Below are 23,794 nucleotides of genomic sequence, written 5' to 3'. Positions count from 1 at the left end.
ATTACGTAAAAAATGGTTCTCAGATTCTGCACACATACAGGTTTATGTAAAACATAGAAACATTTGTCCAAGTTGTTACAGATTGCATAAATATGGCATTTTTACTGTTGCATTTACAGATGTGCATGTACAACGATGTGCAAATAATCACAATTCGATTACAATCTTTGAAACGTACTTGAATTTGGCATCCAAGTAGCGCAATGAATGAAAAATGCCCACCAAAGAATTTAAATAGCAAACTTATAACATGGTTTAAATTCATAACAAATTTCAATGACTTCTCAGTAAAACTTTCACACATTTAAAATAGTTTGTATTCATTTTATTTGTATATGTCAAAATACATTTTTTTTTTTTCCAAAATAGTGGGTTTTGCAACTAGTTTCATGCAGATACAAGGTCTGCTCAGTACTACCAATAAAATCAATATAGCACAGTAGCCATTCATTTTTTAGATATAAAGAATAAATAACCTAAATATAAAACACTAAAATATTAGAAACACTTATTTAATCATTCACAGGCACCCAAACTTTACCAAATATAACCCAGAATATGCCTAACTGTCTTGTAACAGAACTCAATACGTTGCAGCCATTCAAACTGTTCAATTCTTTGCTTATTTTACGTTAGCATACGACAATGGAAGTTCCCTATGGTTCAGACCCACCTCTCATACAGATCAATTACAATAAGATATCTCAAACTATCTGTGTACCTTTAAAATCAAGAATCCTGAGCTTGGTAGTAAGAGCATAACCTTACATCTTCAAAAAACCAATCAACAGAGAGAGGACATCATGTCTTCCTTACCAAAACATATCCCACCCCCATAAAACTACCCTCCCCCCCAAGTAGGCAGTAGAACACAATGACCTTTTTAAATGAAGGGGTACAAATTCACATTTAATATAGTATACAATATAATCAATAATACAATAGCTACTACAAGCTTTACAATGTACAATTTGTTTTAATGGCTGATCTGTTCAGTGGTTTTAGGCAATAAACTATGTGCCAATAGGATGTTGTATTTTGAATGGTTTAGTGAAAATATAAAAGCTGTTTCTAACAAAAGCGATCTTCACTTAAGTACTTTTTTTTTGTTTTTAAAGGCCACTGAAATGTATAAAATGGTCTGACATGATGGTGTTATCAAATTAGATGCCTTCTCACATGGCAACAACAGTGCATATAAACATTAATGTGAGTGTAATGGGTTATGTTTTTCAAATGATTTAGTAACATTACTTTGGCTAGCACAACAGTTTTGGACAGCACTCAGATAAATACAGGTATGTGAAATGTAGTGAAGCAGTTATATTTATGCAATTTTTATTATGGTGAACACTATCAAATGAAAAAAAAATGGGAAGAAAAGATAATAAAGTATTTTATATAGTTTAGACCTTTTGTAAAGATAGGGCTCCATACAATGTACAATGTCTAAATTCTTTATACCATAAAAATTAATGAACTTTGTTAAACACACTATTCTGGAGTAGCCTAATTTGCATTAACAGACATTTGCAATAGGGAAATATATTCAAGCATGCCACGTGGTGGTCTGAAAAATCAAACCAGTACACATTTATATATACAGCATCACTCAGTACCTGCTCAAATGAATGTGACGATTACAGGATCTAACATCTTTCACTACAAACTTTTTTTTTTTTTTAAAGTGACCAATAAAGGCAGAAAACAGGACTCTTAAAATAATTCTAGTTTCAACTGACTTTTAAAGCATTTTGTATAGGAAATAAATGCATATTGCACAAACAGTGAAAGCAAATGTTCCACCAAGCATCTCTGTTCCAGGTGGTTGGACAATACAACTCTAGGTAGCTACACAGTTATGTAATTTAAAAGGGTGTGTGGTCTCTGCAAATGGTAAAGCTGTGAAAACACTGTACAAGAAAATCTGGTACATGAATAATTAGAAGGGAAAAAAATCCAAACTTAAGATTTAAAGAAAAACTGAGTATAGAAAAAAACCTGGGAATTGTGGCACAACAAAAACATTATTGAGTAACTGTCTTCTGTGAGAGCTGAAAGCTTTTGTTGATGTAAAAGTGTTTATGTACAACTAAGGCTTACTGGTTAAATATCTGAGGCGTATCTGGCCTTGAACACTTTCCTTATTATGCTGTAGCTGTAAACAGGATTTCTCAGTCATTTTATCTTCTCAGCAGCTGCATTTTAACAGAAACAATGATCTTGATACAAAAAACACACAGGTAAGAGGGCGTTTTGGCAGGATATCTGAAAATGACAGTCTCCAAGGGATCTTCCCACACTTCCAGTGACTGCCATACTATGGTCCACTGGAGTTACTAGTGATGTGCAATACCGTTATTTGCTGCTGTAGTAAACCCTTTATTTCGAAAGTTTGCTTATAACTCTGATCAAGGCCCCATTTTCATCTTTTAGCCTCTGGTTGTCTGCCTTCAGGTCTGGTAGCATCTATCAAAAACGAAACACAATGGTTATTTGCAATTATACACTAAGTAAAAGCAACAAGACTAGACAAGCACTAGGGACAAAAATACTTAGTTGAGGTATTTTGGCAGTTACTGTCCCCCTTTGTATCAGCAGTTCAGAAATTTCTCACCTTTTAGCACAATACAGTTAGGAGCTCTAGATTAGGATTTTCATTTGCTTGGTCTAGATACATTAAAACCAAGTGGTGCAGATGAGCAGCCTCTCCACAAAAGCATTTACAGTAGCATAAGGAAAGCAATTAAATGCTCCAGATTTCAGTGCAGAACAAAAAATGTTAATTACTGACAATTTAAAGAGGCTTGTCTATACTGCACTTGTGCGGTTTCAAAACAACATGCTGTGGCTAATTAAATCTACCACTGTGCTCTTGGATGATTTCATCCTGATCAGATACTGTGTGATTCAGCTTATTAACGCATTGCCTTTATCTTCCAATCACTGCCAAACTTGTGTTGAAGCGCACATCCTATAATTTGAGATCACATCCCTGAATAGCATGGCTCACACAAGATCAGATATTGAAACACCAGGCTGCATACTCGGGCACACAAGTTAGAAGATGGCAAGTTAAGTTTGCCACAGGAGATGGGTGACACACAAGCACAAAAGCTGGAAGGCAGAAGCCAAGTGGGGTGAGAGTTGGACAGGATCAGACACGAAAGGAGGACAAGTCAGTGCACAGAGGCTTGTACTGGTAGAACATAACTTGTCAGAGAAGCTAGAGGTAATTTCAGAAATTCTCAGTATCTCTGTTCACACACTGATAACAAGCCACCTATAAAACTCATAGCTGCATTATGTGTATGGTTTCGAGCAGCACGTTCACACAGGAGCTATCAGCCTATTCTTGCAGTGTGGTTATTCAGTAACCTCAGGTCCAAGAGCATACAAGAGGTCTAAGTCCAACTGATGACCTATGTAACAACGGCTACAGAATTGTTCATGATGAAATTTCCTTGTCACTAGTTTTGTTTTTGCTTTATCCAAACAAAATTACATCTTTGACTCCATGATACTCAGGACATTATTATGGAATAGAAGGAACTGTGAAGTTTTAAAATGTGGGGTTAATTAACCATGTGTTACGCTAGAGGCTTCCTTTACACGTCTCCAAAGGATTCCTCAGATCCTCACAGAGTGGAACATGATGGTGCACTAGGGATAATTGAGGCTATAGGATCTCTAGTTTCTTTAACTGCAAATACCAGAGTATGTGAAATGAAGATTACAGGATAACATAAGAGGAAAAACGATGGTCTCCACAGAATAATTCTGCTAACCTGGATTCCTACTCTATCTACTCACTGGAGTGGCTTAGGGCAAATCACCTAAACCGAGCTCTTCACAAGGAATCAAAGCACTTTAATTCTACAGCTTCCATTACAGTCAAGAGAAAGCTGTGCTTTGAACATAAAGTGCTGTAAAACACTGATTACTTTCAAAAACCACGTCAACATGTTTGAACTTGAGCAACACAAGTAATCATTTGCCATTTTTCAAACGTTATCTGTGCTTTCTACACTGTTAAATAGCCCATTATCACCACTTCTTATCACGTATATGCTATGAAGAGACATTAATTTACTTTTTGAAAAACTCACAGTGCAATGTGAAAAATCACACACACACGCAAAAACCCTGAGAGTAAGAGGAAATGATTTTGTGTTCTATGAGTTTGGACAGTTAAATTAATGCTGCTATCGACTCAGTGAAATAGTGCCTTCAGGAGGAAAAAAGCAAAAAGCTGTTCTATTATCCAAGGCAATTCTAATATATAGAGGGATCAAATGATTTGCACATTCTTCATTCTGACGCCTTGATTTTGTGATCTCAGGTCAGTGTCTTATCTTGACAGTGGAGAGGGTCTATTAGGAAAAGGAGGGCAAAAACTGGAGACTCCATCTAACCACCATACTGTGGGTTGAGATACGTATGCTATTGGTCATATGCAGGTAACAGGCAGGTGTGCCATGCATTTGTGCATGCACCTGTAATATTAGGATAAGCCTACGGTTGTTCTGATGTGTATATGCAAACAATGAAATAACCGTTTGTTTGGTAAAAGCAACCAACACCTTTCTTTCCTACTTTTCATTCTGTTACAGACTTCATACCAAAGATCCTGGGTGGAACCACAAAGCATTCATCTAGCTATGCACAAGGAAGCAAAGGAGTCTGACTTTGTTCTTGTTAATTGTGTATTTCTACAAGCGTCACCTTGTATGCCTTCCAGTGAAATCTCAAAGCAACTCCAGTTATTCCACAGTCCTCTTTCAGCTTAGTGACTAGGGAGCTACAGTCAATAATAAGTAATACAAACAGGCAGACACAGAAATTGATATATTTTCTGGTAAACGATTTTAACAAAAAAAAAACACTGTTCAAATTTAGAGCTTTAACATAATCCAGTACCATTACATGCCTGCAAATCTCTGTAGATTTTAATCCTGATTAAACTGATAGGTAGAATAAATATTAAGAAAATATTTTCTCCTTTGTTATGAGTCTGCTAAAGAATAGGGGAAGTCTGGCAGGAGACAAAAGGATTTGTAAGTAATAGGAGACTTATCAGAAAGTATAAGTTCAAGTAACATAAAATACTTATACTTCCCATCTATACTAATCCTGACATATAAATCCACATACTAAGCCCAGCCAAAGACATTATGCAATTTTCTTGGAGCAGTGCATTCCTATGGTACTCAGACTTCTTGTGAGGTGGTACCACATGCCTTTCATGTGCAGAGGCAGAAGAAAAAGCTTTTCATGAAATTCACTAAAATTACAATTACATACTTTGTAATTCAGATTTGCTTTTCACTAAATTGAGTAGCTTGCCTTGATGAGATTCTTGAATAAGATTACAAGTGCACTATCTGTATTGTATTATATTACTTATAAGTATTATACATAATAATACTCAAAATAATTATATTTTTTAATTATAATACTACTTTATAATACTAATTATTATATTACTTTTGCGTATCTTTATTATATAACTAGATACTAACTTCGCAGTACTGTAGCTGATCAAATAATTTTTCAATAATCACCTGATCTATGGAGCCAACTCAGTAGTAATGACTGTGTTTGCTGGAGGATTTAAGTCTGTACCTATAAAACAGCTTTGTAAATTAATATTAGAGAAAGCTCACGAGCTGTTAAGGTACCTGTTCAGATTAATCAGGCACACTGCTGTGGTTAAGCTACAATTGTAATGTCAAGCCTCGCTGCTGTATTTCCATTGCTTGTCTTTTGCTAGCCCAGATCCTCAAGCTCCACAATGATCTGCCTTTGAAAAATTCCCCTACAAAAAGGAATGCCAAATAGTTTAACATCCTGAAATGGCTTAACATAGTTAAAGGAACGCCAGTACGAAAAAAAAGAAGATGGTATGGACGTGTGGCTGTGGACAGCAGTCACTAGGTTAAGCTCGGTTGTGTTGGAAACCCATGCTTAGCTGAAGCTGCTGTAAGACAAGCTGCCCCAAAGGAACAGCTCTCCCTTCTCCTGCAGCAATATGCTCCTGCTGCTTTCTGTGTGTTAGCTTGAGCAACACAGCCACGCTGGGGTGAGATGGATCAAGTCATAAAACTGATAAAGGGATTTCTTTTCAGCCAGGTCATTGAGCGGACTTGATTCACTCAACAAGGGTTAACACAAGGGAATGCTCAGGAATGCAGGGCCTGGACCAAGAACAACCTTTCTATCTGCATCCTATTGTTAGGTGAACTTCAGGAAGACATAAAGCCAAAGGATAAACTTGCTATTTATTTCATACCTCTTAGTGGGGAAAACCTGAGATCTGACTCTGAGCAGAATGAAAAAAAGTGTATGCTCATCTCCTTGCTTCTAAGAGAGAAGGGGGGTAAGCAAAGGGAAGCAGGTTAGCATGAGCCACTGTGCAGAATAAAAAAATATTTTATTTTCATCTACAGATCTTAAAAGCTCACTGAAACGTCCACCGCATGTAGTTGTTATGTAAGAGGCAGAAGAAAGGCCAATAGATTTGGTCAATCTGTCAGTCTAGGCAGGGTATTTTTGTGTCTGTGTTTGTGTCGTCCTTGCATGATAAGATTTTGGTCCACGACTGGAATACCTACATACACAGCAACATAACTCAGTAACCTTTGACTTAGTGCTAAAATTGGGTATTTTAAGCTTAGTCTGGATAAAAATACAGATTGTCCAGAACTTCACAGCAAGTTAGTATAGAAAATATCAACTGACTTGAAAGTCTGATATGTTCTAACAGACGACACCGTTGGTCCCCTCTAAACACTACATCAGACAAATTTAAGAAACTAAGTTGTTAATGCAACTGTTCAGAAATGCACAGTACTGCAACCGTTTCTCAAACTTTCTTTAGTTCTGACCAGATTTGTATCAGTTCTATGCATTTTAATTTTACTGCAGTAAGAAAAGGTCACTTCTTAATTTCAATTTATTGGAAAACCAAAGACAAATCTATCAATTTGAGCATTTACTCAAACATCAAAACAGGGGAGTGACTTCGGTTTATCCTAGTGTGAACTCAACTCCTTTCAAATTGTTGCCAGGGTTTTAACATGTGAAAGGTCTCTCAAAATCCTTGCCAACTTAGCTTCAAGTGAAAAACGACAAGCTTCAGTGCTAGTATTGGCAATACCACACCATAACAACATATCCATGACATCTCTATTCGATACACTGGACACCATGCTTTAGCCACACTTCCATAACCGAGCAGTAAGTCAGTTTTGAACACACAAGTGTTAATAGTAAAACTCTGCTCAAGCACAAACTTATTGTCAACACCTGCCTGGCTACACAAAGAAGGAAGGAATTACAAGTCCACAGAACGCAGTTGCCTACAGGACCCTGACAGTTTGGCAATCACACGGGTCAAGGCCCTATTCTCAGTCACCAGTCGCTCATTTATGTGTTTCAAAGACTGAATCTGCTTTATTTGTTGCAGGTTCTGCAGGAATCAAAGAAATAGGAGTGAAAATGGAAAAAAAAACAAACAAACCAACAAACCAACACATATATTGTGTTGAAAAGAACTAGAGATGAACGGAATTGAAAGAAAACTTAGAAGAGACAGTCTTGTTTTAAGTAGATAAATTGTTTTGAAAACAAGTATCAAGCAAGTGGCACATTCCTGAAAAGCAATCTAAGAACCAGCAGTGATTAGCCACAGCTTTCCAAAACAGTTCAGAATACATTAACAATGAGAGTTATTCCTGGAATTCTTTACTTAACATCCCAATTGCACAAACTAAATCTCCTATTCAAAAGTCAGTAAATAATGATACATTTAACATATACGTGTGCATGAGAGTGCAGCAAATGTCAGGAAGAGTATTAATCTTTAATTCAAAACCTTCACATATTGCATATTGAAAGTAAGCTTTTGACAAAGGCAAGATGTAAGCTTTTGAAAAAGGCCAACCATCCCTAACAGAAATTTACAGGTTGGTGACAGAAACTCATATCCTGTCTTCCACTTTTAGAAATAATTATTTTCCTATGCCACAATTAGCTTTCTACATATTTCACTTCTAAAGACCTCTCCCCTCAAGGAACACTGTGTTCCCCTCCTTACAGGAAACTACCTTGGCTTGAATCCAAGGGAGCTACAGACATTGTGGTTGCCTTCTGTTTACTGCTGCTGGTCAGTCTCAACTGTATCAACAAACCTTACTGCAAGTATTTTAACGAAAAGGATTTGGAAGTTAATGCAGTTTTCAAGCACCAGAGGGAGCTCAAAAATGAGCTTTAAAGGAAACTTATTAATCACTGACAGCTATCACATGTCAAAACAGTGGTACTGCTTTAAAATTATGGGGTACAAAAATGTTTTCTATTTCATCATGGTCCACTGGTTGTCTAGTTACAGTTTAATTTTATCAGTTTGGTTGGGTCTGTACAATATTATATCCAAAGTGAACCTGCAGGATTTCTCTGTCTTCTTAATTATATCAAAGAACTTAATGTTGATAAACCAGGGAATGAGAAAAATCATACCACAACTTTTATTATTCGGTGTATGTGGTAAATGGGACTTAGCTGTCAACATCTGAAATCTAAAATCTGCTGCTTTTTGTTAACTAAAAAATCATTACTCATTCTATACAAATGGAAGTTTTTCTTTTGATATTGATAATGTGCTGCCTAATACATAAATTAATGAGATAAAGTTTTTTGAGCAAAGCAACATTTAATACTTTACCTATGGAATTATCTATGCTTAATCTATGGAATTATACGATAACATTGTTTTTAAATTATTAAAATATGAGAGTTTTGTATCAAAAACATAGATGGCAATTCTGTCTTGATTATATCAAAACATGTTTCACTGCAAACATCTCTGAATGCTTCTTGTCAGCCAATATGTTATAGAACTGTAAGCCTCAGCACCTTCCTAGAAAGTAAGTCGTACATGTATGACTGCTTATGCCAGGAAAACAGCTTCACTACAAACTAAATGAAACAAATGACTTTGAGATGTGGGTATAGTTTACTTATTTTCTAATGAAATTATAGAGAGCAGTAATATTGCTAGACTAAGTGTCGTTTAATGCCAATGACATAATCATACACTGTGTTAACAACAGTTTAACAATACTTACTTTCAGTTCCTCTTCCATTTCAGATATCCTTCTTTCTAGAGCTCTTCTTTCCTAAATCAGAAAATGTCTGTTAATACCGAGCAATAACATTCTTTTTTAATTAATGATTGTAAATATTGTGAAAACTGTGAAATACTTCAAGTTTCAAAGATCATACAACCAGAAGCATAGTGTAGACAGGAAACTTGTGATGGCAGTGATATATAGAAAATATTTCAATATTGAATTTCAATAACTTAGGAGGAAGAGATATAAAAATTTACATCAAGTCCTATTTTGTAATATACCCCTTCCTTTACAAAAACTTAGACAGTTTGTAAGCACCATTTGGAATTATTTTTCATAAGCTGGGTTTCCATAAAAGCTTAATATACAAGAAATGCAGAAAATGATCAGAAACAAACAAGAATATTAAAAGAAACAAGCACAAAAGCATAAGCTTTCATAGACAAGCAAACGTAGCTGAAAAATCTGCCTCAGCTCAGTGGGATCTGTCCACACTATAAACTGCAACGTAGTGTAGATGCAACCCAAACTTACGTTATGTGAGTTCAGCTGAGTACCAAGAAATCTAGCCACGTAAGACTACCTGCTTCCTGAGTAAATGTTTCCTGAATATTTTCTGCGTTTCTAGTATAGTATAGTTGGTAGGATTTGTTTATTTATTTTTTTTTTCCTTTTTACCTGAGAAGCAGGAGGAATTAGCCTTTGTCAAGAACTTCAGGTTGTTTTGATATCACTGATCGGAGTACCCAAGCTACTTGAAAGTTAGCTTAGGGTTTTCTATACTATGCTGCAGTCTGCAGTGCAGACACACTACCATATTTCTAGTTGATATTGTTTTGTTTAAACCTCATTTTCAACGCATCTGACAGATCAACAGCTAATGCAGTAGACTTCAGGGGTTTATAGCTTGCTTGCTTGCTTTCCTGTGTCAGACAATGCGGTGTGTCTCATGTAAAAGCAGCTGCGGTTATTCACTATTCTACATTCAGATCTTTCCAAAGTGTGAAAGGCAAAAGCAACAGATTATTGCAAAGTGTACATATGCATCTGCATACAATGGTGTTATGCAAACAGCAAGCAGCATTGACTGAGGTGTGTAAAACTTTGGTTAGATCATACCGCCCAGTAGATACTGACTCTTGCCGGTCACCTTTCAGATACAAATCATTTAATTTAGTTTAATCATAGTGCAGTTATTCCCCAACATTTTCCCATTTTAGAATACAACTTTAAAAGTTTACCAAAGTAACAGATTACTGCAGTTGTTAGTACTTAATGTACTTAACTACTTCAAGTTACTAATTTTCCTATAAGGATAAGAACTGATAGTAATGGCATAGTAAGTACCAGTGAGTTAACTGCAGTAAGCAAGTGACTAACAAAAAACCCACACCATCTTACATGACTTAGAACATTATTAGTTACCTACTGGTTTTGTAGGACTAAAAAACATTCGTCCTTTTGATGTATTTGCTTACCTAACGTGTTGAGGTTGTTTAAGAATAACTATTAGCAATAAAAAACAGTTAAGTAAAATCCTTATTTCATCAACTTTGCATACTTCACATAATACAAAGGAAACATTTAAATGGACTGGCCTAGATATAAGATTTGTTGCAAAAATATATAGTTCTAACTAGATGAAGCTATGTTTCCTGTTTTTCCTTTTTACTCTGCTAGGAAGTGGCTAAAGAAATGCCAACAAAAGAATACATCAGAGTTTCAGTAGGAAAATTTGCCAGTATTATCTCGTTAGTCCCTGGACTCAAAGATTAAGGCTTTCAAATGCCTATGCAGTGTAAAATCTTGTGATATACGTCACCATTTCTTTAATGTACACCAAGAGCATTTGTAGTTCTCAATATGAAAAAAAAGCACAAGCCAGTTTCTCATTTTATAAAAGACAACAGCTCATTTGTATGTTTTGAAGCAACCAGAAACCAGAGTCTTGGTGCAGTGAGACTGAGGTACATGGATATACGCAGGTGAAAAACTGACCCCAGAGTTTTAAAATTAAGTAAACCCAGATATTTGTTTATTCAGTAATATAAAAAAAATAAGCTCTCCCCAAAACAAATTCCCAGGTGATGAATTCCAGATTTAGGAGAAATGGGTTAAACATATCTCCAATTCAGATCCATACTGAAATCTTGCAGTGTGAGTTGCATATGACCACGTCATGAAATTCTGCAAAGAGCTTTTAACATAGTTTTCAGAGTGACAAAAACTGTATTTTTGCCTATGTACTTATTTCTAGTCCTCAAATTAAAAGTGTTGACAAAGCATCATCAAATCATATCATGGAAACCAATAAAGGATAAGTTCAAATAAAATTAAAAATCCGTATTTTCTAAATTTTGTCACAGTGAAATTCTAGGTTTAATAAATGTTCCTATTTTCCTTACTGAACAGGTATGCTTCAACTGGAAGATATCATAGTTCAAAGATGTCTTCAGTTTTTTTTTTTTTAATTATTTTTATTTTTATTTTTGTCCTCCCTTTTTCTCTGTGTACTTATATGAACATCTTTAATTTGGTATTTCATTTTACTGTAGTCTTATACTTGGAAAAGTGTATGTAGAAAAGCTCTATAGTTTGTTTTTACCTTTTACATTTATGTGGTTACTTCACACATAGATAGATGTTTTTACAATTATTCTTAAAGACCCACCATCTGAACTGAATTTAGTCAGCTTATTTCTAGAGATCAGCTACTGGTAAGTAGCAGCTGAGAATCTCACTTCAGTCACTTTCAAAGTGAAACCAGCTCCAGATTATAACAAGGAAAATATACCCACAATTAAATTCCCATCTTAAATTCTTGTCTGAAAAGAGGTAAATTAAAAATAATAAGAATACAAGGAACATATCCTAAAATTTGTGTAAACCATGTTTCAGCCAGGCAGCATCGTCACTATTTTATCTTTTTACCTGCTAGCTTCGGTATTAATAACTTCAGAATGAGTAACATTTCAGAAAGACATTTCTGCTATTGTAATAAGTGTCTTTACAAGAAAAAGGTGCAAGAATTCCTAATGATAGCCAATTGATGCAACGGCCTATTTTGGAGAAAAAGTAGCACAGTAATTTAGAACTGAAATAACGTCAAGATGTACACTACAGAATATTCTGCAGTATAAAACCTGTATAGTAATGCATACAGCTAAATCTATGAAATAATTAAATGTCCACTTGTGTGGCCATGATAGCAAGCAAGAAACCAATTAAAGTTGCTAATGAAACTTTTCTGCTGATGAAATCACTGCCTACAGCAGGATGTCACAAAAACAAGAAGAAATAGGCACTAAAAGGCCACTGCAATTATCTGGCGAGATTATTAAGATAAAAATAATAGAACTTCAGGAAGTGCCTGAGAGCATTTCTGCATCTCCATGTCCTCTTGTAAAATCAAGCAAGGGTTTGTTTATTTACCAGATAGGTTGGCAGAACTGAAATGTGTTTTCTAAACCACAAATACTGGAAAATAAACATATAAGGCTAATAAATGTGAAGTTTACTAGGGATAAATAAATATATACCATATCACATATTACTGTCAAATTCCATTTAGTTTTCTTCCCACTGAAGTATCCAATGCGTCACTCCAGGGTTAGGGGAGGAGAAAGGTACATGTAACCAGGGACATAAAAAGAAGCCAGGACCACAACAGAAGAAACTGAGTTTTCTTTAAGTTTCTGCAAAACTTGGGATGGGCTTTAAGCTAACATGAAACTACAGCTTAAAATTATCATGGGCACAACTTCTGAAATAATTCCTGCAGTCTATCTCACATGTGGATTTATTACACATCTCCTTTCCCTGTCAATTTAGGGCTGTCTCTCACCCTAATGCCCTTTTTCCTACGCTGCTCATTCATTTGCCTCCACTCCGCCCCAATACAGTGTCATTTTCCCTCTGGAAAAGTTACAGTACAAGGAAAGAGACAGACTATGCTTAATTTTACATCATTAGCAGGTTTGAGGTCTGATGTCTGTGGGGTAGAAACAGCTACTTCATTACCAATAATAATTGGTAACACGACACACATGCCTCCGGAAAGCTCTGAGGAAATTAAAGTCTCTGAACGTTGGAAATGCATTAAAAGATGAGACGTTCTGAATCTGCTTAACTCTCTGGAGAGCCAACATTGTTTTGGATGAGATGGAACAAGCAGCAGAATCCTGGAGGGCAGTGAGGTTTAGAACTTGGTTATCACTAACCAACAGACAACCTGAAGGCATTTCTTAAGAGTAATTCCATCTCACAGTATCTCACATTCATTGCCACTTTGACACCTAAAATCCCCAAATCTTCTAAAAAATGAAAGTTGTAAGAAAGGCTATCCCACTAAAATACATCGAAGCCAGGGGTTGCAAAACAAACTAAAACAAAGCCTGTATTGGACTACTCAATAGGTATTTGGCAGAAACTCACCCTTTTCTCCATTTCCAAGAGTGATCTGTCAGCAAATCTTTCTTGTCTCTGAAACACAGAATTAATAGAGACACTGGTACTTGTCCTCAAACAATGTAAAACTGAAGAAAAGTAATACAAAAGGCATTTCAGCTAAGGGCAACTACTACTGTATACTGTCCAAAATATGTCTTCAAAAGCACTTTAAAATATGTTCGGGGAAGTAACACTGAAATAAAAAAGAATGAGCTGGAGTTATCACGGACTTCCTCTGTGACCATCCCTAAGTAATTTAATCTTACGTAGCCTTTGGCAAATAGGAGCAATATAGTATATCTATCTAAAAGCTTTACAAAACAAATATCTTTTTAAATGCACTGTACTGATATTTACAGGTTGCGTATGGAAGACAGTGAAGTACATACACAGGTAAATTGTGGCAAATGTGATCTGAGAAAGGGGAACATTCTTTCTACAGCAATTTAAGAAGAATTTCACTTTTGTGTACATATATAATATTACTGTATGCGGCACTGTTATCTGAGAGCAGTTACCTGTAAGTGAAGTGCACTATTTGCTCTTCAGTTCTAAGATAAGGCTATCTAACCAGTCAGGAAGAACTGGCAGGTTATGCCAATCTGCCAGCAGGTTTATGAATTAATTAATCAAATCAGACTGACAGTTTGAAAATAGGCTTAACAGTGTAGAAAGCGTTTATCCCTACCCTGCAAAGAAGTTCCACATACATGTTGGCAAGAACCACCAGTACTTAAATAAGCAGGAGATGGTCTCACACATTTTGTTCACAGCTGAGGACCAGAATCCTGTGCTCTTTTTTCTTTAGAAACAGAGAGGTACTCTTCTTCACTCCCATCTTTGAATAAGAAACAAAGCTGATGCCTAGTAAATAGCAACCCATATACTGGGGTGCTTCTAATTTGCTATCTACTTGTCAGCAAAGTACGGGCCTTTTGTTTTATACAAACCTGAGTGGTCTTCTCCAACTGTAGTTTAAGATCTGTAAGTTCCATGTTGGTATCATGTAACTGTGCTTTCAGCTTTTCGTTTTCAGCTAGAATCTGTTCATAAAGCTAAGAAAAAATATTAATTTAATAAGAATCGTGACATTAGCTGAACATTTTAAAACCTGTGTCTGAGCTGCATGTAAAATGAAGAAATACATTAATAGTCTGAGAAGTAAAGATCAGTTACAGAGTTTAAAAATATTTAGAATTAGCAACTATAAAGAACTGCTACCAGACATTTATAGAGAAAAGCAACTTTGCACAGGGAGCATACAACTTACCTTCCATATATCACAGATTAGACACTATGGTAAACCTTTTTTTTCTTAACAAACTCCTCCTCTATTTTGAAACAAGATCTAAATAAATTTCTGTACTATATGTTTATAAGCTACCTAAGATCAAATATAGGATTTCATGCACGTATAAAGCAGTTTTAATAATACAAACAACTACAAAAACAATCTGATAGCATTTGTCATAAAAATACACATTTTGGCTCCTTAGGTTTTCTCCGTTGCATTTGAACTTTTGCACTTCGAACTCCTTAGAACTTTTTTTCAGTGCAAAAGCCATAAACTGTTCTGTAATGTATGTATTCCCCCACTGCAATGGTTCCTCTGCTCCTCCATTAAACTGAGTTGCTCTAAGCAGCATTTGTGAAATAATGTGAGATTATTTCCAATTTATGAAAAAAATATGAAAAACATTAATCAAACATTACTTTCACACCAAAATCACTGGACCAGATACCTTCTTAAAATCAGTGCTATCTTCTTTTTCTAGTCTACTGCAGTAAGGTTTTCGATCTTCAAGGTAACTTTGTGACCCAGATCGCCCCTGTGCTGAATCATAACGATCACCGGAAGACACGCTGAGTGATCCTGTATCGTATCTGTAAAAGAAAAGTTCTTATTTTTCTTTGCTTTTGTACTCAAACTGAGACTACTCACTGTATCAGACATTGCGAGTGCACCATTACCCAACTGAACACAACCACTTGCAATAACATATTTTAGGTAAGCTGCTGCATACTAATTTAATGCAAATTAAACTTTGACATTCCCTCCATATTCTTCAGTATACTTCAAGATTCTCTGAGTGAAAAAGTTTTAAAACTGCCCACCATGCCAAGTAAATACCTACCTTTTATGCTGAGAAATTTTAAAAATTAAATTAAAATATTTAATTCAAGTAAATATTTAAACGTTTTAAAGGATTTTATGCTGGTTTAGATATTTTACTTCTTTATTTTTGAAGACCTATTCTTAAAAATGTATCATAGAATACTGAGGAAGGGACCCACAGGGACGACTGAGTCCAGCTTCTGGCAAGGATTACTTTAATTGCAGTACTACTTTCAATGTAAATTTTAAGTGCCACTAATGCCATTTGAAGTTCAACCCAACTCAATACTGAGGTAAAGCTGAATTTGTACGTAAACAAATTTAAATGAGAATATGTGACTAAAAAGTGTAAAAAATTTAAATTCATTTACTTAAATCACACATACCTTGAAAGGCTATCGCTCTGAGGTTGGGAAGGGTAAAAAGAGAGAAAAAGAAGAGATCAAATTAGTAATTTATTTAAATAAAATATATAACAATCTGTAAACAAGCATAACTCAACAATTATGTTACAGCGCACATGCTATCCAGTAGTATTGTCAAGTTGCAATGTTGTTGTCTGGAACAGAAGAGAAGCATGTGCTAGAAATGTGTTTGCCAAAATGTGGTTTACAAGGATATTAGCATTACACTTTAAAATTTTGGACTGTCCTTAACGTAACAATCAGTTCAGCAGTTGGTGCGTTCTGCAACTTGACCCCCAGCTGGGGGACCCTGTTCTCTGAATTCCCTATTCCTCTTCTTCTTCTGTAACAGTAGCAATAATGTTTTTGAAAGGTCAACATAATAATGACTTCAGCTTACAATAATAATGTAAAATAAGCTACAAGATCATTGCGTCAACATACGTCAATGGGAAACTAGCTGCTGTACCAACTACATAAGGAAGCACTTACTAGACTAGATCTAAATTATGTAATTTCATTTTTTATATTAATTAATTAATTCATTACAGGTGCATCCACAGGCAGATAGTACATTCACTTTACTTGTTGAGTGAAATTTAATTAAAAGTGATGACTTAAGACTGAGGGAGTATCCTCAAAGCATTACATCACTCACATAAGCCTTTTTCCTCTCTGGGTGGTCAATACATATTCATCATTTATTCTGATTTTTATACTAATCTTGAGTGAAGACATTTCACTCAAGAAACTCCACTGTAAATCCCCCTGGATATCCTCCAATGATGTTCACCTGGCAGTGGCTGGAGCTTTCTCCTGTGCTTGTTTTTTGGGGGTAGTGGAGTGGAGGTGTTTTTTTTTTTTTTTTTATCCTACATTGAGGAAAATAGTCACATTCTCCATAACACACTCAATTTCCCCTTTGACACCTTGAAGTGGATTTACTACACATGGTTTATCAAAAGTATGTGCAACAGACTAACAACTCCTATCAAAATATTGTTATTTTCTGTAAGGGCATGAATAATGCTGAAAACTTAGGAGATTTTTGTAGAAAACATTGCAGTTAGGTGTCACGTAGCTACGCCTGGTTAGTTTTTAAGCTACTGGCCACAACATTTTTAAGTTCCACCTAAGTATGAATCATATGTTGCATATCTAAAGATTAAGATCTATATGAGATTACCGAATATCACTCCATAATTGATGACCTACAGAAACCTTTTTCCCACTGCTTACTCCTTCCTTCTCACCTTAACAAAACAGAGGATCCTTTGTCCACAAATACTTTATGTTTTCTCTTTTTACCTTGAAGGGACACCATACGAACAAAAACACTAAGCCTTTTACCCTTTAGCTAATGTGATGACACCACTCCTGCATTATTCCTTAACAAAGAGGGTTCTAAAAGCTGTTTTTCCTTGCTTCTAGTGGGCTCCCCATGATGTCATGGGAATGTGAAAGCCTCATGGATCTCCATTAACCTGCTGCTGTACAGCTTCCCAAATGGAAAGGCAAGTTATTAAGTCACACATGGAACATTTTGCAAACAGAACTTTCCAGCTCTGCAGAGGAAGACCACAGGAGCTAGTGACATAAGACAGTCCTGGAGACAGGGAAGCAACGACCCAGCCCATTCCCATTCTCCCAGCTAAGATCTGGAAACTGAGCAGCAGGGCCAGGACTCCGTGACCATCAGGAAAGTATACGTCAGCAGTCTGCATTTCCTGAAAGCTGTGAAGCCCTGCTGCTGGGCTTCAAGCAGCATCCAGCCCCCAGAGCTCATGAGGAGAGGAGCACGTTTCTCAAGCACATGCCTGTTCTTTCCCTCACTTGTCACAAAATATGTTTTTTTGAGGAGTGGTGTTTTATCTTTATTTTTTTTTTCCCCTTTGATTTCTCTTAGTTCATTCACAATTTTTCACAGTTTAATTTTTTACTTTTTTGTTCTTTTAATTGGAACTCTAAGTCTATGGATTTTGCGTAAAGTTGGTCTGAAGACAAATGAGACCAACACTGCTATATATCTCTGCACATCCAAATTACATGAGATGGGTGCTCTTAACACATTCACAGAACTGAGCAGACTGTGACAGCTGAAGTTACATAAAGCAGCACCCAAGGAGTAAGGAAAAATGAAAGTGTGTATGCATCCTCATCTACACCAGCTGACTTGACACTAACCGTAAGCTATCAGTTTATACAGACCATAAGAGGGTCCTTCCCCTCAAACACACTGTATTTGAAAATGTACACTGGGCTTCCAGACATATGTCACATTTTGGTGAGGTTAGGATAATTTCTAGTAATGGAAATAAAATATTAATTTTACGAATTGTCTACACTGGGTGAATCAGTACTTGTATAAAACTGCCACAGCCATGAAACTAAGAAACAAGGTCTGAGTACAATGTATAACCAGTGCTAGTAATGCCAGTTTCTCATGTTTATTCCCGCAGCAGAGCTAATGACATTCATTATTCTAATATTGCTATCTTTCAACCTTCAGAAGTCACATATCTGATCCCATATTAAATAAAATTTAAGTTAATTTAATTATAAACTAACCACTGTTGTAGTGACTATTTAAATTTGTAATTATTTTTAAATACATCATCTCAGGGTAGATTTTAGTTTCGCTGTTTTAATGTGTTTTTTTTATATGCTGCCCCAACACTTCTATAGGTATCTTTCTGAGTGTAGTTCAAGTGCACTCCAAGCTTCAATGCTAATGAAAACAGGACAAACTGATAACAGAAGTTGTACAATTTGTATCACTGTCAATTGATATCTGTCTTTTGCCCACTTCTAAGCAGATCATTTCTCTAACAGATCATGTTCCCATTCTCATCTCCTGCCCAAGTACAAGCTATTTCTCCTTCACCACAGATATTCCATATTCTTTCCCCTGCAAATATTCATACCACGAAAAGCTTAACTGTCAAATACCCTTGATTTCGTGTGCTTGAATTCTACTCCAAATTTCCTCATCTCCTAGAAGTTACTGGCTTCTTTTCCATTCATAATCTCTTACTGTGCCACGGGGGCACCATTTCCAGTAACAGAAGACATACTTCCATGAACAAAAGATGGCTAGAATGGAAAGGAATGGCAAGGTGGCTCACTGAGAAAAAAGCAGCAATTAGGGGAATAAAATTTTAAAAAGCACAGCAAACACCACTTTCCACATCATCACAAGACTTGGCAACTCTGTTATACCTTAAGTCTTTTTGACTGTCTGGTCAGCATTCCACTAATAATAAATCAGATTTCAATATTCATATTTGAGCTATTTTTGCTTCAGGACAAATAGCTAGCCCAAATAACTTCAAAAAGCAAAGAAATCTTGCGAATCTTAATCCACAGATGAAGTTCAACTCAAAGTAAAATCTAATTATCAAAAAGGAAGAGATCATACTAATTCCTGAAGACTACATCAACAGAACTTAAATCAGTTATCTAAACACATCTTCCCCTTCAGCCAGCCAAGAAAGAGAGCTGTTCAGGCATGTTTGACAATAATGTGAGCTGTTCCACAGATCGCTTTGGTATGTACGTTCAAAGCTGTGCTTTATGGAAATTTATTACTGAACTATGTTCTGGTAAAATTGTTTTTTCACCTTCCTGGAAATTTGTTGTGCTTTTCAAAAATAGTTCTTCTTCAGTGACATAACAAATGCCTACATTGGTTAAGACTGAGCAATCCTTTACTTTCTGTTGTTCCCTATTCACTAAATTCAGGTCAGATTTACCCACACGTAAAAGGTCTATACCTATTTCTGGCACACTGGCTACCAACAGCATGGTTCCTAATTCCTATCTCTTTCTGTCCCCAGAGTTCACACATAACTGTTCCTAGAAACCAAAAGTTAGAACAAGTTGGTGCAAGTAACGTTCTCCATTTCCCAAGAATGCTACACTGGTAAAACGTATCTGTCTACAAAAACAAGTTATTTTTTCAGTCTCAATTTCAGAATGAAATCCATGAGATGAGTGTTGGACTATAAAAGCAAAAATGTAACTGAAAAAGAGGCTTCACTGGAACAGTTTGTTATATAAAATCCCTCAGCTGCCAAAATGATCTGCAGACTTGCTTATATTTGAACTGCCTTCCTACAACGTAAGATTATCCTTCTTAGAGGAACAACAATTTCCTGTAAGTAACATGTCATTTGTTTTGCAAAGAATTTTTCATCTCTTAGCCTAAACAAAATTTCATTACAGCAGCCTCCAACTGTCATAGTGCTAGCAAAATCTGACTTCATTTTAATAGTTCTCCTTTTTGTTCTCCTTTAATGATCAACTGAAATGTCAAAAGGTAGTTCTGTATAGGGAACAAGAAAGCACAAACTGAAATCTTGTAAGACAGTTCTTTCAAAGACCTCAGAAATGAAAAGCATAAGCATTTGTCAAGTTCCTTAAAGATTTCAGGCTAGAAATTATTTTGTCTAAGGCCCTTTAGTTTTCGTTGTAGCATGTGCAAGGCTTGTTTTTGACCTCCTCTAAATTCCTGAGTTACCGCCAAAGCTCTTCAAAGTTTATAGTTGCCATCTTCTACTTCTGGCTTGTAGCTTCAACAAGTAAAAAAACCAACAGCAGCACCACATAAGGGAGTAACAGAGAATTTCAGTCTTTCCATTCTGAGTAGTGCATCAAATATTCAGTACAATTTAAAAAGCATAAATATTTTCTAAATGTTAGCCTCCATTTATAATTCTAATTTATTCCATCTCTTTCCTTCTCTCAAAAATGAAAAGGATTTATAGCCAAATAATCACGCATTTTCTACAATAAAACATGCAAGATTTGTGTCAATTGTAAGTGGATTTAGCGACTGCAAAAAGAAAAGTGGAATTGATGTAGAATCAAAAAATACATTTTTTTTTTGTCATAGAATTGGGAACAGATTGCCATTAGAATGCTTGAAGTCTATTCCACTTCTTTTTTTCTAGAGGCAGCAAAATACTGTACTGTAAAAAGTTAGTAATTTAGTTCTTTGTTTATAATTGAAAAACTCTAAATAGCTGTTCATCAAAGAGAGGAAACTACTTGAAATCTACATAATGTTTTAAAGCTCTGATAAGCTGTTTTGCGCCTGATTTACCATTATTTCACTGTAGTTTTATCTAAGTCTAATTCTATTACAATGACTGCATTCTACCAGAACAAGTTTCTAGAGAATAGAATATGAAATAACTACAGATCTAATAATTAGAGATCTGACAACAGCTACTGGTGGGAGGAGAGGAAACAGGACTAAGTATTTATGTTAACATGACAGTGGAATCAAAAATAGAGCAAAACAAAAGGGAACAGAACGAATCAACATCTAAACCAGTTAAGGAAATGTAATGGAAGCTTTTACATCACTCGAGTTTTATTACTCAATAATGACCCTGATTCCCTAGTGTGTTACTCCAGGCATTAGGTCAAAAGAAATACATTCTGCTACACCATTTTATAGTATAGCTTAAGTTGCTACTTACTTTTTAAGCCCACTTTATCCCACTCTCATGCATCATTTTATAAGGATTTTTTGCATCAAATAAAGCCATACTGTTTGCCACTGACTTTTTAACAAAACTAACCATACTGAATTAGGATGTTCAGAAATCTTTTTTCTTCAACACAGAAATAAGGTGCATTGTGCTCTTTAACTTTCTAAGCTTTCTCATATTAACATTTTCTCACATTAGATGTTAATTACATTATCAACACCACTTTTTAATTTAAAAAGGTTCTATTGTGTATTTGTCAGAGGACATCATTCCACTGAAAATAACAGAGCAGATGAAACAAAGATATTTGCATGGTAGAATCTGAAAACTCACTCCAGTTACTTGCTGCAACATGTCCCTGACCTATATGTCAGAAATTTCACCGAGACCTTCTGGGTTTAGTACCCAGAAATGTACTCTACATAATCAGAATGGAAGAGAAAAAGACAGTTTTACCTGTTGTTAACATATTAAAATTGTTATAAAATTCTGTAGTTCATATGTATACTAGAAGACAAGATTTTCACTATAAATCTGCAAAGGAAATGGCACTGAAACACAGAATCAAATTATGACTAAGAAAGCACTCATAAGGACTTCATCATGTACACTACTTTATTTGAATCCAACTGCACTGAAAGTTTTACAATTAGGATATATGTTATTAAGTTAGCATTTTTTTTGTAATTACCTGAGTTTCTTTCTTATTTGTTCCTTCTTCTGAATCAGACTGGTGTTCCTGATCATTTTCATCACTCTGGTGAAAGAGGAGGGATAAGGAAAACAGTTAAGCTGTTGAAAGCTTTCTGAGAATTTAATGTGTTCTGTATTTTTAATATCAAAAGCTAGGAGTAGTAGAATTCTACCTATCCAAAATATACAGAGCATATCCGGGATGTAAAATGAAAATTCTCAAACAAGCACTTGCTTTCAGTACCAGCAGAGGAAACACAGCTTTGCATTTTGCATTTGCACAGAAAAATCTTTTACAAAATTATATGCTGTTCCTATGACAAAGAAAAGGGAAAGGTAATCTGCTGAAACACTGGCGATATTCTTTCTAATTTGACAACAGTTCTTTCAGCTTTAAGTACATAGCTACTTGTAACATGCCAGATAATGAGCCTCATTCTTACAGCTTTGGTATGCATGCAATAGGAAAGAATTGTTCAATTTTTTTTATTTTTATTTTTTTTAAGATTATGATTAATTCCTATTACATTAAGGTTATTACAGTATTCTAGATTTTTTTTTAACCATTATCAGCATAACTTAGACTTGATTTTGAATTTGCTCCTGAAAGCTTCACAATGGAGAAACAGAATGAACGAGTACCATTTTCTCCAGAACAAGTTAGTGAAATACTCTATTATTCTAAATGGTTCTCCAGGTTAAGAATGCACTATAAGCATTCCATATTGCTACAAACTATGGCTATAAATCAGCAGTAGCTGATTGATGGTAGTTTGTCTTTTACTTACATCTTGAGTCCAAAAAGAAACTCCTGTAGATCGTCGTTTTTCTCTTGGTCGCCGCCTTTCCCGTATAGATTTAGGTTGTGACTTATCTTCTTCCTTTTCTTCCTCTTTTTTGCCCCCTTCTGTTAATGACAACTTTCTTGTTCATTTGAGACAATCTGATTTTCTGAAAATCTACTGAAATTTTCTCAGTCTCTAAAATGCTTAAAATTAATATTTTTACCTGAAATAAATTCGCTACAAACCTCACCACAGGGTTTGCTGTAATATGCATTCCTCAGAACATAGCTCTAAAATAAATACCATTCCAATTGTTGAACAACAATTGCAAAATACTAATTCCACCTAAACAGTTACGTAAACAAAATGCTTCAGTGTAACAGTAACACACCATAAATTGCACATAAAATTCGATTTTCAAAACTTTCACATAATAATTCATTAACATTTGTGTCAGTAGTTATATAAAAGTACAAAGGATAAGATAGTTCCTTATCATCCTTCAAACAAGATTTTTTTGCTTACATCAAAAATTCCTTATTAAAAATATATGTTTTAAACGTTTGTTAAGTCCTCCTTAGTGTCCCCTTTCTCGTTAGTCTTCTTCATTTTCCCATCTAAGGAATAATAAAATCAGACCTCAAAGACCTATAACTCTGTAATACAGATTTCCTTTTTCTTTAAAAGAAATGCAATTGCAGTTCAAAACTGACCT

The 23,794-nt window shown here is 35.4% G+C and overlaps 1 protein-coding gene across 5 annotated transcripts in view; it reads right to left on the bottom strand.

Annotated features, from left to right (window-relative positions):
* Positions 1-310: 310 nt before the first annotated feature.
* Positions 311-23,794, bottom strand: part of PPP1R12A (protein phosphatase 1 regulatory subunit 12A) — a 123,462-nt gene continuing 99,978 nt past the window's right edge. For 4 of the 5 annotated variants that reach the window (XM_082754453.1, XM_082754451.1, XM_082754452.1 and 1 more), the window contains 2 exons: positions 23,083-23,201; positions 22,204-22,358 (listed from right to left, as the gene is read on the bottom strand). In XM_082754453.1, coding sequence (XP_082610579.1) covers positions 22,266-22,358; positions 23,083-23,201 — 212 coding nt within the window. In that variant the 3' untranslated portion in view covers positions 22,204-22,265. Of the gene's footprint in view, positions 2,470-9,128; positions 9,180-13,568; positions 13,617-14,533; positions 14,639-15,325; positions 15,468-16,085; positions 16,103-22,203; positions 22,359-23,082; positions 23,202-23,794 lie in introns of those variants that run through there. The other variant, XM_082754455.1, reaches the window with a different exon arrangement.

The sequence above is a fragment of the Aythya marila genome, assembly GCF_965140915.1.
Source record: "Aythya marila genome assembly, chromosome: 1".
In the NCBI taxonomy this organism is placed as follows: Eukaryota; Metazoa; Chordata; class Aves; order Anseriformes; family Anatidae; genus Aythya; species Aythya marila.
This window is presented reverse-complemented; position numbering and strand designations above follow the sequence as displayed.